At 39.2% G+C, this 18,266-nt stretch overlaps 2 protein-coding genes across 3 annotated transcripts in view; both read left to right on the forward strand.

Annotated features, from left to right (window-relative positions):
• LOC139114981 (carnitine O-acetyltransferase-like) overlaps positions 1-9,811 on the forward strand; it is a 27,179-nt gene extending 17,368 nt beyond the window's left edge. The window contains exons 9-15 of the mRNA XM_070676889.1: positions 488-588; positions 1,774-1,897; positions 2,331-2,494; positions 3,048-3,192; positions 5,394-5,456; positions 5,817-5,954; positions 8,363-9,811. Of these exons, the coding sequence (XP_070532990.1) occupies positions 488-588; positions 1,774-1,897; positions 2,331-2,494; positions 3,048-3,192; positions 5,394-5,456; positions 5,817-5,954; positions 8,363-8,587 (960 nt within the window). The 3' untranslated portion in view covers positions 8,588-9,811. The remainder of the gene's footprint in view (positions 1-487; positions 589-1,773; positions 1,898-2,330; positions 2,495-3,047; positions 3,193-5,393; positions 5,457-5,816; positions 5,955-8,362) is intronic.
• A 4,888-nt stretch (positions 9,812-14,699) lies between these two features.
• Positions 14,700-18,266, forward strand: part of LOC139114061 (carnitine O-acetyltransferase-like) — a 28,410-nt gene continuing 24,843 nt past the window's right edge. The window contains exon 1 of one of the 2 annotated variants that reach the window (XM_070675560.1): positions 14,700-14,948. Coding sequence is in view for 1 of the 2 variants with exons in the window: in XM_070675561.1 (XP_070531662.1) it covers positions 14,922-14,948 (27 nt within the window). In the remaining variant the exon portion in view is untranslated. The remainder of the gene's footprint in view (positions 14,949-18,266) is intronic. The other variant, XM_070675561.1, reaches the window with a different exon arrangement.

Below are 18,266 nucleotides of genomic sequence, written 5' to 3' on the forward strand. Positions count from 1 at the left end.
CTAGGTTTTTCTTAAAACCATGGGTAAATATACAAAAGCCTTGGATAGTAAGTTTGAAACTTTCATTGGCATGCTTGCTGGATCTGGAGGTCAAATCCTACATCAAAGTCAGCTCAATATGCCAAGTACTATGTATATTTCACACTGAGCTCCATCAGAATGTATTAAAGGGGCAATCCTCAATCCCTGGTTCTTGTATTACTCCTTTTTGATATTGTGTATATAAATGGTGTTAGCACTTATTTTACCATTGAAATATTCATCAAGTTGATCAATTTATTTTAGATAACACTGAAATGACCTGGCCCTTAAAGCATTGCTAAAAATTGTCATTAGCATGGACTAGTAGATGTCTACTGAGTGTGAGGGTCTGAAATATGTGAAAATGTTCTTAAATTAATAAATAAATAAATGATAATTAATAAATAATACATTCAATTTGATAATTTCTTGAGAAACATATGATCTGGTTATTTCCATGGTATAGTTTATTGTAGGCAGAGAAGGAAATTGCGGCATCTCCTGTGAACATTCCCTGGCTGATGGACCGCCAATGGTATCTATGCTTGATCACAGCCTCACTTTCATGTGAGTACACAGTCTACCGTAAACCATTAACCCTTTCACCAGGATGGTTTGGCCCAAACCCAATTGTTGTCAATGGTGAGGATGGATCTGGTTACAGAGAATTAGGATGCACAGGTCAAACCTTTCCCCCTTTTGCCTTTGTACTGTTCCAATTTTACCATTGAGAAATATTAGAGTTATAGCAATAGGGGTGATATTGTGTCCCAATGAGGCCCTGCTCTGGCCAAAGCACCATCTCTTTACTGTACCATTGGAAGTTGAAAAGGCTCCTGTAAAGGGATACAGTCATATGGGACCCATATGACCAATGTAAACACTGTATCCAAGGTACTTGCACCGTCACAGTTCCAGTGACTCTTTCCCTTAACGTAGACTGGGTCCTACCTTCATTAGGAAAACAACTTTTTTTTTAGCTTCTATATAGCAACTTGACCCCCAGCGTTATGGTGATTTGTTCAGTATAACCCCCTAGCATTATGGTGATTAGCAAAATCGTTCAGTGTAACTCCCCATAGCATTGTGGTGATTTGCAAAATTGTTCAATGTGGGCCAAGTATTTTTCAGTGTTGAAAAAGATACAGGAAGTGTTCATGGATTTTTTGAAAAATAAGATGTTAAAATTTTTTCTTACACCAAAATCTTGGAAATTAGCCCCCACAATTGGTAGACCAGAGGAGTATTGAAAACATTTGAACACCTGAATATCTGTCCCTAAGGAACGTTCTACCTTAATGAAATCATTAAATCACACTTTCTCTCTTGCCATGTAATGTTAGAAAATTATATCAATTGCCTTTGAAAATTGGAAAAAAATAAGTCTACAACCTTTCCTCATGGACAATGAACTCAAATTGCAGCTAGTTGTTCATAGTTTGTGTGATAAGTACTGTGAGATTCCAATATTTCGATTAGAACTTTTGACCAGCCATTAATCCATAGAATAATTTGTACAGTAGAGAAGGATGTATAGAAGGTGAATGCACAACAAACTCATATAGCTATTTTACCAAGTGAATATCATTAAATTCGCAAAGTCACACGTAAAAAGATGATCCTGAAAGATATCGATAGTTGTCAATCATTTTGCGTAATATTTGATGTTTGCCCCGCTGCCCTACATCTAATATTTTTACATAATGAGCAATGCAACACAAAAAAACAACAGCCTTTTTTTTTTACTTTCAGAGAAAAGGTGGGCAATGTTCCAAAATCTGCTCCCATCAATCTTCCAGATCCGAAACGACTAGAATTCAAAGTAAATGATGAACTTTTACAGGATATAGAAATCGCAGAGCAACATCTTGATACATGAGTATTGCAGGTGTAGATTAGTTGCTGGCGATGTGATGGATTGTTCAGAACTTTGCTCAATGTTGTTTACCTTTAAGTCATCAAAAGTTCATTGAATCTGATCACTACAAACTTTAGGTGTGTTTAAATGGAAATAAATTTTGGGGTTAAAATGACGGCTGTACCAGGGTGAGTTTTTACGTCAATCAGTTAAGTGTAACTGTATTTTCTCTCATTAATTCCGCCATCAAGATGTAAAATATATTTTAAGTTTACAAAACTCATCAAGCAGCCATAGGTAATAGGAAGGTGTAACTGCTGCCATTGTAAATCAAAGATGATAAAGAATGAAGGAGTTAGTCTGATGTACTTGAATCAAGCATTGTTGCCTGTCAGCTGATATCAGTTGTAGCCTCTGACACTTGTTGCCTTTCAGTTGATTAGAGTTGTAGTGCTATACCATAAAGGGGTTTCTCACATCTCTTCATCATAGGATGGTTGATGACCTGCAAGTGCATGCCATTCAATTCAAACCATTTGGCAAAAACATCCCTAAGGCCAACAGAATGAGTCCTGATGCATTTATCCAAGTTGCCTTGCAATTGGCGTATTACAGGTGAGTATATAAAGCTGTGATATTTTGGCTACCACTTAGGTTATAAACAGCTAGCAGTGGTTTTTTGGTAGTGGATACAAGATCTTTTAGGTGAAAATTAGTGTAACTGGTGAAAAATACCCACCTTGCTTCCATCTGTGATTATTTGGTTATTATTTCACCCAAATATGATAATTTTTACCCCAGCGGTCATACATCTGCAACCAAATATCCGAGTGCACCATTTATAAACTAAGTTTGATATGATAAAGTTGAAATACAGGTGGACAATGTAGTTATTTCAGATGCAAAGTTGGGACAAGGGTTCAAGAACCTCACCACAAACTCTACACGGACTTGTCAGTATGAGCCATGTACTCGTGTGCATAGTACAGTTGATTTTGTGTAATAGGTAACTCAACAGTACATCAATTTAAATCATTAATTTGAAGAATTTATTTGGAAACAATCAACAAGAAACTGAAAAATACACACTTTGGGTGCTCTATGTTGTTGCTTTGGGTCAGTGGATAACAGTCATACTTACGCTTTTTTAAAATTCATTTGTGCTTAGAATTTACAGTCAGCCTACTGCCACCTATGAGCTAGCTAAGAGTGCGTCCATGAGGAGATACCGACTTGGTCGCACTGATGCTGTCAGATCATGTACCATTGACTCAGTGAATTTCTGCAAGGCAATGCTGAATGAAAAAAAGACGGTGAGTTTTGTTCATCTGGTTGAGATTTTTTTTTTTTCAGTCCATCATCCAACGGGTGTTAGCCCAATTACAGAGGTATGCATAACCCACTAACTCCCCAATGGAACGCTGAGGAGTAAAGTGCCTTGCTCAGGGGCACAACACTGTGCTAGAGTCTTGAACTCACCATCCTCTGACAGTGAGTCCATTACTCTGGACCTACTGGGTCTTGAACCGCGGGTCTCGAACTCACCATCCTCCGTCCTGAGTCTGTTACCCTAACCACTGGTCCACGGTGCCTCCTTATTAGTCCCCACGGACACCGTCCGGGGGGACTTATAGGTTTGGTCATGTCCGTGCGTGTGTGCGTCCGTGCGTGCGTGCGTGCGTGTGTGCGTCCGTCCGTTCACGCAGATATCTCAGAGATGCAAGAAGCGATTTCATTCAAACTTGGTACAAGGATTACTTCATATGTCATACAGATGCACGTCGATTTGTTTTGTGATACGATCCAATATGGCCGCCAGGCGGCCATTTTATTACGATTTTTTCATGTACAGAGCCATAACTCAGACATGTTTCAACCGATTTTATTCAAAGTTGGTACAAGGACATTGACCAATGTCATAGATATGCACGTCATTTTGTTTTGTGATACGATCCAATATGGCCGCCAGGCGGCCATTTTATTACGATTTTTTCATGTACAGAGCCATAACTCAGACATGTTTTAACTGATTTTATTCAAAGTTGGTACAAGGACATTGACCAATGTCATAGATATGCACATCAATTTGTTTTGTGATACAATCCAATATGGCCGCCAGGCGGCCATTTTATTACGATTTTTCATGTACAGGGCCATAACTCAGACATGTTTCAACCGATTTTATTCAAAGTTGGTACAAGGACATTGACCAATGTCATAGATATGCACATCCATTTGTTTTGTGATACAATCCAATATGGCCGCCAGGCGGCCATTTTATTACGATTTTTTCATGTACAGAGCCATAACTCAGACATGTTTCAACCGATTTTATCAAACGTTGGTACAAGGACATTGATCAATGTCATAGATATGCATGTTGATTTGTTTTGTGATACGATCCAATATGGCCGCCAGGCGGCCATTTTATTACAATATTTTCATATACAGTGCCATAACTCAGACATGTTTTAACCGATTTTATTCAAAGTTGGTACAAGGACATTGACCAATGTCATAGATATGCATGTCAATTTGTTTTGTGATACAATCCAATATGGCTGCTGTGTGGCCATTTTATTACGATTTTTTCATATGCAGAGGCATAACTCAGGCATATCTCAACCGATTTTTTCAAAGTTGGTACAAGGACATTGACCTATGTCTTACATATGTACGTCAATTTGTTATGTGATACGATCCAATATGGCCGCTAGGCAGCCATTTTATTACGATATTTCATGTACAGAGCAATAACTCAGACATGTTTCAACGGATTTTATTCAAAGTTGGTACAAGGAGATGACTAATGTCATACATATGCATGTCAATTTGTTATGTGATACGATCCAATATGGCTGCCTTGCGGCCATTTTATTACGATTTTTTCCTGTCGAGGGCCATAATACTCTAAGGCATATCTTAACCGATTTTATTCAAAGTTGGTACAAGGACATTAACCTATGTCATACATATGTATGTCAATTGTTTCTTGATATGATCCAATATGGCTGCATGGCAGCCATTTTGTTACAATTTTTTCGTGTCCTTAGCCAAAACTTGGGCATGTCTCAATTAATGAAGAGGACTCTATCCTCTTAGGACATGTAATCAAAGTACCCATTAACAAGTGGGGACTGTGTCATCAACGGTGCCTTATTTTACAAAGTAGAACATGTGAGGGCGCTCCATGAACTGAAGCACCCTCATGTGATCAATCATCCATTCTACTCAGACTCTTCCCTTACATGTAAATTTAATATTTACTGAAGGAAAGAAGTGAATATTGTAAGCATCGCTACTTCCCATATAATAACAACAAATGCTACAACTGAAAGGAATCAGGTGAGAAAATTGTAACGTTGGAACAATTACATAAGAAAGAATCAGCGAAGAGAAAAAAATGACCAATAAGAAGTAAAGGCACCATTGTGTGAATTTTCTATGAAAACTCTCTGACTACCGTACTCTACTATTGTTAGATTATTAGGTGATTCACATTTTTTTCTTGCAGCGCAGTGAAAAATACAGGCTACTCAGGAAAGCTGTTGAAGCACACAAGACATACACCAATGAAGTAGGCTACTCAATGTCATTCTTGCTTTCATTTTTCAATGGCGCCCTCAAGCCTGTGTGATTACAAAAAGAGACGTGCAGAACTTGTGTCAAGCAAAATGTGTGATTTGAACCATGTCTGTTTTAAGTTCACACCAGAGTCTGCAGTCTGTACGTTGCAAGTGTCAGCACTTAACTTTAACCCTTTTCCGGTCAACTCATTCCAAATCAGTGTTCAAATCAAGGTAAAGAGAAGATCACTGTCAAAAACACAGCTGTTACATACACTATCAGTATCAGGTTGGTTGAGTCAGTAAAGATCTGTGAATTCAGTTATGTACTGTGTTTGCAAGATGGGTTAAATCATTCTTTTGAATTTCAGGCCCTCTTTGGTGATGTGATAGACAGACACTTGCTGGGGCTGAAACTGACTGCGATAGAAAGTGGACTCAATGTTCCTGAAATCTTCACGGACCCAGCCTATCAGATAGCCATGCATTTTAAACTCTCAACCAGCCAGGTGGGTTTAGTTTTACCTTCTCACTGCTTGCCTGGCATCTATTACACACCAAAACCATCATTTTCAGTGCTTTCTTTGGGGAGGCATTCAAGTAGATGTGGCAAGAAATTTAGCTTTGGGAACTTGCAAGCATTAGTGTGTAATTATGATAGAGCATTTTGACAGGAATCAGCTTCCCAGTGGCTTTACAGAAGATTCTCTCAGGAGCAGTTGCATTTTCTTTTTAAAGGAGCAGTTGTCAATGCCTGGTTTTTGGATTAGTTCTTGTTGACGTTTAGTACTTACATGGTGTTAGCCCTTTGCTTCCCATTGAAAATTTTATCAAGTTAGTCGATTTACTTTCAGATAAAAGTGATAAATGACTTGCCCCTTTTTAACAATGTATCACTCCACAATAGTTACAAAAACTCCCCAGGCCCTGACGTAAAATCAGTGCAAATTTGTCTCAGCTCCATAAGCTCTAACTATGGCTGTTTTTAGCCATTATAGACTATAGACTATAGAAGCTATCAGGATGGGTATCCTTCCGGCATCCTTCGTCTGTCTGTCTGTCTGTGTGTACGTATGTGTGTATGTGTGTGTGTGTGTGTGTGTGTGTGTGTGTGTGTGTATGTGTGTATGTATGTATGTGAGGATGTCCGTCCACTCAAATATATCAAGAATTGCAGTACTTACAGATTTGATATTTGTTGTGTAGATGCAAAATATGATTATGAAAAACGTTCTTTTTTTATTTTTTGATATTTTTGGAAATATGCAAATTAGCGCAAAAAAAAGTGTTTTTGATAAAAAATCTTCATAACCGCTGGTCAGACAGCTTTGTTATTTGGTATACAGGTCCCTAGGGATATCCCAACTTAGATTTGTTCAAATCGTGATGAAATATGCAGAACTGTATTTTTAAGGAATTTTTTTGTCATTTTTGGTCAAACATTTATTTCATCAAAACCACTTGTGACTGCTTTGATATTTGGTATACAGCTTCATAGATATGATCAAAATATGATATATTCAAATTATGATGAAAAGTACAATTTTGTATTTTTGGGGCAATTTTTGTCATTTATAGTCAAAAAATTCTCAAAAAGTACTCATCTGATGGCTTTCATGTTTGGTATAGTGGTTCCTACAGATGAACTGGATATGATCGATTGAAATTATGATGAAATCTGCAATTTTGTACTTTTGGCATAATTTTAGCTATTTTAGGTCAAAAAATTTGTATCTCAAAAACTACTTGTCTGATACCTTTGATATTTAGTATGCAGGTTCCTAGGGTTTGTCTTAATGTAATATATTGAAATTATGATGGAATCTTCAATTTTGTATTTTTGCAGCTAATTTTGCCATTTTTTGTCAGGCCGTCCAGAAAATGAGCTATCAAAGATATCCACCTTCATCATCTACGCATGTGTCACAAAAAGTTATTATCTACATACATGGCGGAGCTCTATCGACTGTTAGGTCACTTGTTTTTTCTAAACCGCAGGTCAGACAGCTTTAATATTTGGTATACAGATCCCTAGGATGACCTTAATGAGATAATTTCATACAGTCAGGAAAAACTTAATTTTGTATTCATGTCTACAGTAGCTTCAGGGACATTGGCCCCATGTTTTAATAATTTTTTTTCTGTACGATACAGTCTTTGATTTGCCCAAAAAATGTTGTTGAAATCTTACTGTCTAATATGGCACCACAGCCTGTGTGTCGTGTGCAAAGTACATGTAATAGTTGATAACATTTAGGTATAGGTCAAAACATGGTGGTGAAATCAAACATAGCTTAGGCCAAGAAAAACAAAAAGTTTGTTTCTCATCCTAGATATATTGCAAAAATTATGAGGTGACGCAGGTTTTTTCTCCTCAATTTGTTTTTATTCTTCACCCAACAAGAACACACAAAAAACATGAAAACAACATAGGAATGCATGCAGAGATAAATGCACAGCAGTGTTCTTTTAGTTTTTTTGTATAGCAACAGTTCTGCAGTTTTACTTTTAGGGCAGCAATGCACAGTTTTGTCAGCTTAATATAACAGTGGCATATGTGTACAATTCTGAATGGAATGTTAGTGTCAATTATTTTGTTTACAGTTCTGTTGTATACAGGACTGTGTAATGCACTATCGTTGCATATTTTGCGTTTATTTTTTTAAATTTTATTTCCTCATGAGTAGACAAAAAGGTTGACGCGGTGGGTCTGAATTGACGCGTGCGAGGATGAGAAACAAACTTTTTATTTTTCTTGGCCGTATGTCAGGTAGTGTGAAATGCATGTTCTGAGATAAAAGCCTCATCCTGACCTGGATTCAACATGCCAGGTGTGAACTTTTGACCTTTCTGAAGAGAGAGGGCCAGTTTTTTGATAAATAACTAATCTTCTGTTCTTCCCATGTCTTACATTCAGGTTCCATCAAAGTTTGACTTGGTGATGTGTTTTGGACCTGCTGTTCCCGACGGCTATGGCGTCTATTACAACCCCCAAGAAACGCATATCAATTTCACTCTCTCGGCATTCAACACCAGCCCTGAAAGGGACCCGCAGAAACTGGCCATCTCATTGGCTGCCAGTCTCATGGAGATGCAGCAACTGACCATTCAGAGTGAAGGATCCAAACTTTTCAATGATTGAAAACCTTATAAACGGAACTTGCCATCAGCTTTGGACAGAAATTTCCTCAGTATGCATATTTTTCAAAGGCAGGTGCAAATAATTTTGTGGTGATCAAGTTACTTGAATGCCGAGTTTGATTCAAACTTTATGCTGAAGATCATGACCATATTATTAACAATGATGAAATTAGAGAGATTCGACAAATCGGGCCAGAAAAGTTGTAATGTCAGAGACTAGGTGGTAAACTTTTCTCCATAACGGATAGGAAATTAGATATTCCAGTGGTTATATGGCATTATAGTTTTCATGAAAGTTTCCTGCAAATGAAATGCATAATTACAAACAGAAAACTAATCAAAGTAAAGTTTCATGGGTTTTCTACCAGTAATGATATATTAACTGATACTTGCAGCGATGGCTGACAATGAATTTTCTTAGAAAGCAGAAAAACATTGTGACCATACAAATTATTACATAGATCTGTCCATTCAACCACAGAGTGAGTCTCTGAATTTAAATTCTGCCAATGCTGATATGCAGTGAATTGCTGCGGGGTTTTACAGGGTCTTTAATTTGTCTTCCAAATGTCCAAAATACATACCATAAACTTGTTCCTATTGTTTTGGCCCAAGGGCTTGTACTTTCAAGATCAATAAATGCAGGGTGTACTCAAGAATTAATCAACCGCATGCTAATCGAAGCTCTAAAGTACGATGTTTGTTTTTAGTTTCGAAAAAAAATTGCATCTGGTTTGACTTTGTACTAGCTGTACAGTGTGATTATATGCAAATTGAATTTACTGGTTCACAGTCAATTTCATTTTAATCATTTGGAAAAGAAATGGATTCTGGTCTGAAGATGGACAAGTGATACGAAATGATTTGCATAAGGCGTTGGTTATATCGGCAACCTCAGTGCAAAAAGTGGCAGGTGCCTTATAAGAATGGAGCATGAAACACAGTGATGCACAGGTGAAACATGGCAATACCTTTCACATTCATTGACGAATGTAAAATAATTATTTGTAGTTACAGCTGTAAATTTTGTTGAAAATCCACCATTGCATTATGGTACACAGGCACATAAATAAGAGCATTATGCTGGATGGAAAAGTCTAGTTGGTAAAATCAAGGTACTAGGTAGAATCAAAAGTTTTAAGATTTGAACTTGAGATTTCGTATGTTGTGTGTAAATAAAATGTTTTAAATGTATGTATAAATAAAGTGTGAATTAATGTAAAAAGTCCTAACATGTACCACTTCTTTTTCAACAACACAATTTCAACAAATGGTTTTTACCACTTTCACTGATGTTTGTGTCGTGTGGGGAGGGAAGTTGTCTAATACTAGTAATAGTTGGGCCTGTCCGAATTTCAGCCATACCAAATATTTTGACGTAGAGGGCAGCATTTTATGTATGGGCAGTTTGGCAATGTTGGTAACAACCCAGCGGGAAGGGGCGAAGGGAGGTAGCCGTGGAAACGCAGCGGGGTATTGGGTAGCGTGGGTCGCTACGCGGGTCATCAAAAGGTCAACCCCGCCACGGGTTGATCTTTTGATGACTCAACCCCGCCACGAGTTGACCTTTTGGTGAACCGCATAGTGATGCACGCTACCCCGCCTACAGATAGCTGGAAGGGAGGATGATATGAACAGGTGCGATCGTCGCGATCGCAATTGTAGATGCGCATAGCAACACATGATGTTGCTGCGGATCCATAGCCCTACCACTACGGATCCGCAGCAACACATGATGCTGCCGGCGCAGCTTTCACGAAATCCGTGACAAATTGCGTCCACCCCTTCTGATTTCGTGATTCTTGATATAGGCCTACCACGGTTCCGTGTGTTTCGATACATAGCGGCCGCCGCATGCTATGTATAGAAAAGTAGGAAGCCAGACTGGCAGATTATGTTACCTCACTGGCAATTAACACAATCTGCCAGTCTAGCTTCTCCGTAAAGTCGTCGACAGCGCAAGTGGAAAAAAAGCAGTATAGGGTACGTAAGAGAGGGGCTTACATGCGGCTGTACACTTCTTAGTAGACACCCGTCTTACTGACAGTTATTTATAAGCAGTGCTCTTTCGTTTATGAGTGTTTTTTATTCCCGCTGTTTTCACATACTAGTAGTTAGCATGCAAGCGTATAAAAAACTTAGCCCTGCGTACAGGTCTGTGTTTCCGGCGTTACACGGTCTCCACCACAGCCCTGCAACGGTCTATCGAGATAACTGGGGACTCTGCGATCCGGATCCGGACCGCAACGAAAACACGGTCTTTTTGGCCGAAATTCTGCTCTATCGGGGCAAAATCCTTTCCCTGCCTACCTAATACCTCCTAACCAACCCCACAAAAGATGCGATTAACTTCTCCTAAAGCCAAAAACCGCTCGTTTTGTGAAACATATCGTACTCGTGTTACCCATGAAGATCGCCATTTTGAATCTCGCTGCAGAGTCCCCAGTTATCTCTATGGACCATTGCAGGGCTGTGGTGGATGCTGTGTAACGCTGGGAACACACAGATCAGTACGCAGGGCTAATAAAAACTGTGGAAACTAACACCGACCGCACAAAAACTCTGTGGATACACCTAACACCCCGTGTAACGCAGTATCGGTTGGCAAGTACCAGGTGACGACTATCAAGGCGTTTTGGTTGACCACGCTGGCCACATGAGAAGTTTGTTGGAATATGGTATGGATGAGCTGGAAGCATCGTACGTGGCGCAGCGGAAACTAATGCCGCCCATTAGGAATGGTGCGACCAGTACACCTGGCACATTTGCCAATAAGAATCCTGTGGATGCGGCGTGCAGCTATTTGATGAAGTTGGCGGAAATGGGATTTAGAGATGTTGTAAAGCCGGACAAATCATTGAAGAAGAGAAAATCAACAATCGTCTTCCAGAAAAGTAAATACGATAATTTGAGCAGTGACGCGAAAAACATTGTGGACTCTCTAAGGTTTATCGGAGGAGGTTTTGGGCCTACAAGCATCGGAAACCATAAATATTCCTCAACACTGCAAATATTGGACATTTAGCATACGCTTTAACACAAGTTTAAGTAATTGTAGCATTTCAAAGTAGATCGCGCCGCCTCGGGAACATATATTAGGGACTCCCAAATTCTACCTTACCACCTGGTTGTCATTTTGTAAACCTTTTTTATATGTAAATAGAATTTCCATCAATTGATTTTTGTAAAATTTTTGAAAATTTTCCGACATTTTGAGTTTCTCTCCAAAGTGGTGGCAAAGGAGCTGTGGCCAAAGATTCTTATTTTTGTTTCAACCGATTCTGTTTGATTCAGTTTGTTTTACTGTGTGTTAAACTGTTTAATCATTTATGTAAGAATTAAAGCACTTTTTAGTATTAATTATTATGATGGTGTACGTTGTTTGCTCTGTATATGTGTGTATGTGTTTGTGCGTGGAGGTGTGACAAGTGTTTGAAAGATACGAACGAGGAAAGAATCACAAAACTTTTTACCCTGACGATTAATGACAAAATACATAATTCAGAAAAAAAGTTTAAAACGAAAGTAAGATCAGGCTAAATATTGTATCGATATCGGATATATCGTCGGAAATTTTTTTGGACTTCTCCTAGCCGACTAAACTCCAGCTAAATTTTAAAGTATAGAAAACTCTCTAGATCAAGCTAAATATCGTAATTATCGGATATATCACTGGAAAAAAATTGGACTCCTCAGACTTGAGCTAAACTCCAGCTAAATCAGAAAGTTTAGAATGCTATTTAGATCGGGCTTTGATTACCTTTCTAAATTTGTAGCTAAACTTTCTAAGTTTAGATTTAGATTTAGATAATTCTAATTTAGCTTTCTAAACTTCTTGCTAAACTTTCTAACAACGATAAAACACATTTCCACACCTTACTGACATACTGCCGGAGATTTTCCAGCTAAACTACTAGCTGTCTCTAGTTTGTGAGCTAACGAACGCCCACGAGTGCAGTTCATACTCACAGGCCCCCGTGGATCTATCTGTAGCAGACTACCCAACTCATGGGCGCCTGTGAGTGTACAGTGCAAGTACTGCAGACCGATATTTGCCGAAGAAACTGTAAACATTTTTGAGCATACAATTTACAAATTGACCCTTTTCATAAGTCTAGCGCCCTCTTGTGGCCACTGTGAATTTGAAGTCAAAGTGAGGCCACTGTGGAAAACCCTGGGCAGGGGCTGGAGGGTTTTCCCCAGTGGCCTCGCTTTGAATTCAAATTTACAGTGGCTACAGGAGGGCGCTACACTTATGAAGAGGGTCTATATTGCACACTCGACAAACTTATTTCTCAAGACGACCATCAGTTTCCCCGGGACAGTTTAGGGGTGGGCTATTTGATATCCTGGGGGGGGGGGGCCTGGAAGATTTTTGGGGGGCATTCTTTTTTTTTCTCACATGTTCAACTGGATGTTTTTTTTTCCCTTGTGAATCCTGGCAATTTTTTTTCTGCATTCTTCCTTCAAAGATTTTTTTAATGCAGCGATGTTGCAAAATCAGTCTGTTTGTCATACATCAACGGACTTGTACATAAATGACTGGTGAGTTTCTTTGGCCTTAGGGGGCGGTGGATTATTTTCTGCCGACGTCAAAAAGTGGCTGACCTCCGTATTCCAACTTTTGAAAACAGGGTGACCCCCCATTCCAACTTTTGATAACAGGGTGACCCCCCCTGCACACGACAAAGGTAAACAAAAAGTGGAATATAAATTGAATAATTCAGTATATATATATATATATATATATATATATATATAATATATTTATTATAGATATATATGAATGAAACTGAATGATGAAATTCATGGCTAGCACGATGCATTAGATGCATTTTAGGCAAGTATGAGCCCGCGTCAAAATTTAAAACACACTGACCCCTAATTGGGCATTTCAAAATAGGTGACCCCATCACCAAAGTAAAAAACAGGGTGACCCCATGAATCCACCGGCCTCCTAGGCCGAAGAAACTGACCAGAGCCTCATTCCTGCTAATTTTTAAAAGTATCTTGTGCGAATCATAACCATCAGCCCTCCCCCAGTATATTTGGTCACACTGAGATAAATGTTACACCTTAATTCCAATTCGATACAGTTATTTCTGCCATAGTAATGAAAAAATACTGGGCAACATCCCGAATGAAATGGGAAAATTGGACATTTGGTATATTGAAAATTGAAAAAACCCGGAAATGTGCCGCATTGTTTGAAATAGAGTTTGTCAGAGGGAAATTAAATGGCCGCAAAGTGCCATCCTCAGTATACATGTGCACCTATACATATACAGTAGACATACCTTTTTCCTATATTTCAATCTCTGCCCAAAGATTTTAAATTTAGAAATAGGCCTAAAAGTTAATAATCAAGATGATAAAACCATTTGAAAATTGAAAATTTATAGTTCCATTTCGATTTTCTTTTTTAAAAATGCAAATTAGTTTACTGGTTGGCGGAAAAGGCCACGGATTATAATACTTGACGATGACAGTTTTGTTTTAACATCTTCTGAAATTCTGTCAATTGACCAGTGTCAGTGCAATGTGTCCATGTCGCATATCAATTGTTTATTGGTCAACACACAAGGGATGACATGCATGTATCTACAGAGTGTGTTCACTTATCTAAAATCAGTGAACAATTCAAAAAGCCAAATGTCACTGAAAATTAATTTCAAGAGGCTTTTTGAAAGACAAGAAGGGTGGGCATACACAGAAATGAAAAAGTTCATCCCAAAAGGTTCTTGCTGATACTGTGATAGATTTTTTTTCTTCCACATTAGCTTTCCAGTTTTTTTTTTCATAAGTCATCTAAGGCAGAATTTTTTTTTTCCTTGTATCTGTTGGGATTTTTTTTTGAAAATCTTCCAGACTTCCCCCAGGATATCAAATGGTCCAACCCTTACGCTGTACATGTACCTTTTTGATCGGCCGTCTTCAAATTGTAGCTCAACGCATGCGCGCTTGCCTTTGACCTGAATACATATGTTACCTCCACCGCGCTCAGCTCCAGGTGATCACATTTGTTGCCAGACTGTTTTCACGCCAATAAATATAGCGGGATATCCCCTTTCCACGAGTAACATATTTTACACAAGGCATTTGCGATGCATATGTGGTGTATAGTACTTTTCATGCTATGAATTGCTGTTTTATTTTAAAATTATTCTAGAGCAGAATTTTTCTCTATTAACTTAGGAGGCACAATACCTCAATGAAATGTATTCGTCGAGCACATCACAGTCGACACGTACAGGTACAAGGGTTATCGATCTTTTGAAGACTCTCTTTCCCTAAGAACTGTCCCGGTCGAAGACGATTTAATACGAGGAGCAGCCATGTTAAGCGTCGTCGCTCGGAACTTTGTAAGTTTGCAAGTGCGCCAGACATTGTTTGTGGCATGTTGTGAAGTTGCTAGTATAAACAGTCGGCTGTGGTTCGACACGCCGCTGTATGTATGCTTACATTTCTAATGCATACAGCGGTCTTCGTCGTGTATTCGAACCACAAGCGAACGTGAAGCTGCTTTGATCTTCCAGTGTCCATCGTCCAGTCCGCACACCTCGGTTAGGTCGGCGTAGCGTAGCATACTCTCCCTTACCGGAGGGGAGAGTCTGGGAGTAACACGCTCGTTAGTAGCGAAGCTGTCCAGGGTCATGAGCAGCGCCTTCGTGCGGCTAGCCGAAAGTTCATATCCAGAGAGATTGCATGTTTGACATTCCGTGCTTTATTGCACAATGTATTGATTGTTTAAAGAGTCACAGCGAAGGCATGATTTGGCCAAATAGCCTTAGAATACCGGCAATAGTCTCGTTAGGCCAAACACACGATCACATAACATTAATAAGAATAGTTAGGTAAATAGTGAAATGGAATGGGTTTACCAACATTGTCCCGGCCAGTTGTATGTGTTGCAACCTACCTACCGCAGCTGTGGTGAAAAAAAAAAATGTTTCCATGTCGGCTAGATATTGTACAATCAATACTGTCCTTGTCATCACATTATTCATTACACTACACTTGGCACGACTGATAATGTTTAGGAGACAACAACATCCATTTTACAATGTTAATGTTGGTGAACTTATCTTGGGGTGAGGTACTACTTGGCAAAGTGCTTTTTGTACAAAACAGAACAGGTGGTGGTGTGGAAAGACCTGCTTTTGGTGCAAAATGTCTTGACCCGTGTGAAACACAGGCATTTTTGAGGCTTGTTCAGTCAGTAGTTGTAGACTTTTGTTTCAGTTATTGCAGCTTTATTTGAAGAGCACAAATATGCTGGTCTCTTCATAAAGATACTTCCAAAGTCACCATACAGATATATACAGGGGTAACCAATTGAAAGTGTTCATCTAAAAAGGTATTTGCAAGTGGTCCAGTGGCGGGAGGCCAGATATTTATGTATGTTGGCAGGAAAGAGGCCATCTTGTTTATACATGTAGAGGGCAACTCTTTTTTGTCAGTTGGAGGGGAAATATTTGAGTAAATTGTGAATGAGATTTTTCAGTCCAAAGTAAAAAGAACTTTCGAATCTGAAAGATAGCACACTTTAGTGAAAAGGACAAAACCATATGTTGATGAGAGGGCAGTGAAGATCTTGCTTTTGAGAGTGGGGAACTCTTATGGTTGGGAGAGGGTCACAGGGGAGTTTTGGTTGTGGGAAGGGGAGAAAGGAAGCTTTTTAAAATCGTAGAGGGAGGGCATTTGATGAACAGCTTTTACTTTTCCTTTCAACATATTTTTTGTCCAAAATATGTTTACACTTAAAAACAGTAAAAACATCTTTCATTGAAATTTCTTGATATAGACTAGTCCTTGTACAGAAATTTCTTGATATAAGCTGGTAGGCTGGTCCTTGTACAGTAAGGGTCACAAGTCTGCTCTGAGCACTTGCACGTTGTTTACACATCACCTTTATATAGTACTTAACATGAGGATATATGTAAGGGTAGCTCAAACTTCCAACTGGGACTGCAAACTGGGACTCCCAAATGCTCTCCAGGACTGGTCCCAGTTCACTTCCAGGACCACTCCTTTACACACACTCACTGATGGTCAAAACCGATGAGTCAGACTTAAATGTGTGTTACTCATATTTCAATTTTTCGTCATTTTCTTGAAATGTTGCCGCAGTTCCGCATAGATGGCAACCAAGAATATACAGTCTCAAAGAATCGCAGACTATATCCTGAGAAACAGCTGAGTTTTGTTTCGGTGCTTTACTGGCCTAAATCTCACAGAATTTCAACAAAGTGCCTTTTACTGCGCATTGCATAATTTAAACCAAAAAATTAGTGAATCTTGCTACATGATAGCAGTCTTGTAAATCATGTCCCTACCCAGGAAATATATGGGAGACTGCAGGACCATTCATGCTGTTGGTAGTTGATTGAAACTACATAATGGAAGGAATACAAAAACAACTGTGATTATAGTATCGTCAAGATGTTGAATTTGTGAATCACTGACTGTCATCAGAATAGATTTTCACGAGTATGATGATGTTCCTGTACTTGTTCATGGGGTTTGTAATTTTTATTTGCCCGATGTGGTCAGTGACTTTCAACACCGCATTTGTAATGCTTGCCCAACATCACCAAATTTGATTGCCATGGAACTAAACCACAGCTTTTGCACTGTTTGCTTGTCTGAAGTGATCACATTCTGGTTAACGATGATTGCAATTGTGACATTTTGCCCTCAAAATCTTCAGCACCTTGCGTTCATTATTGTTGCAGATTATTGTTAGCATTTGTTTATTACCTCTTCTTTACGATGCAATCATAAGAGTCCCATGTACGTAGAAGTACATGTCCAGGACTGGTTCTGGAAGCGAACTGGGACTGGTCCTGGAAGCAAGCTGGGATCGGTCCTTGTGGCCAACTGGGAAAAGTTCTGGAGTGCATTTTGAGCCAACTTGCAGTGACAATTGGCGGTCCCAGTCGGATGTTTGAGCTTCCCTTTTTAGTCCCCACGGACACCGTCCAGGGCGGCTTATAGACCTGGTCATGTCCGTACGTACGTGCGTCCATGCGTGCGTGTGTCCGTGCGTCCGTCTGTTCACGCAGATATCTCAGAGATGCCTGGAGCTTTTTCATTCAAACTTGGTACAAGGATTACTTTATATGTCATACATATGCACGTCGATTTGTTTTGTGATACGATCCGATATGGCTGCCAGGCGGCCATTTTATTGCGAATTTTTTATGTACAAAGCCATAACTCGGGCATATCTCAACCGATTTTATTCAAAGTTGGTACAAGGACATTGACCTATGTCAAACATAGTTGTCATCATGGCGAAGAAAGGTCGATTTTGTCTTCTGTTAAACAGAACCGAACATTCGATGAAATTCGTTTCTTCGCTTCGATAAATTGTGTATGTGCGATGTATGATAGTGAGCATGCGTGCGTGAGTGCTTCACGAACTCTACAACGTGTTGAAAGGTCTCAGTCAGAAAAATGTAACAACTTAGCCGGCTATTGAACCACTCTTTTTTGGGAGTGAAGATTTAGCCGACTGGTTCTGTCTCAGGCCTCTCAGCTAGGCGACTGATGCCGTATGTTGTGGGTTCGAATCCGATTGAAAACTATCCGTATACATATGCATGTTGATTTGTTTTGTGATACAATCCAATATGGCCGCCAGGCGGCCATTTTATTACGATTTTTTCATGTACGGA

The sequence above is a fragment of the Ptychodera flava genome, chromosome 16 (genome assembly GCF_041260155.1).
Source record: "Ptychodera flava strain L36383 chromosome 16, AS_Pfla_20210202, whole genome shotgun sequence".
NCBI lineage: Eukaryota > Metazoa > Hemichordata > Enteropneusta > Ptychoderidae > Ptychodera > Ptychodera flava.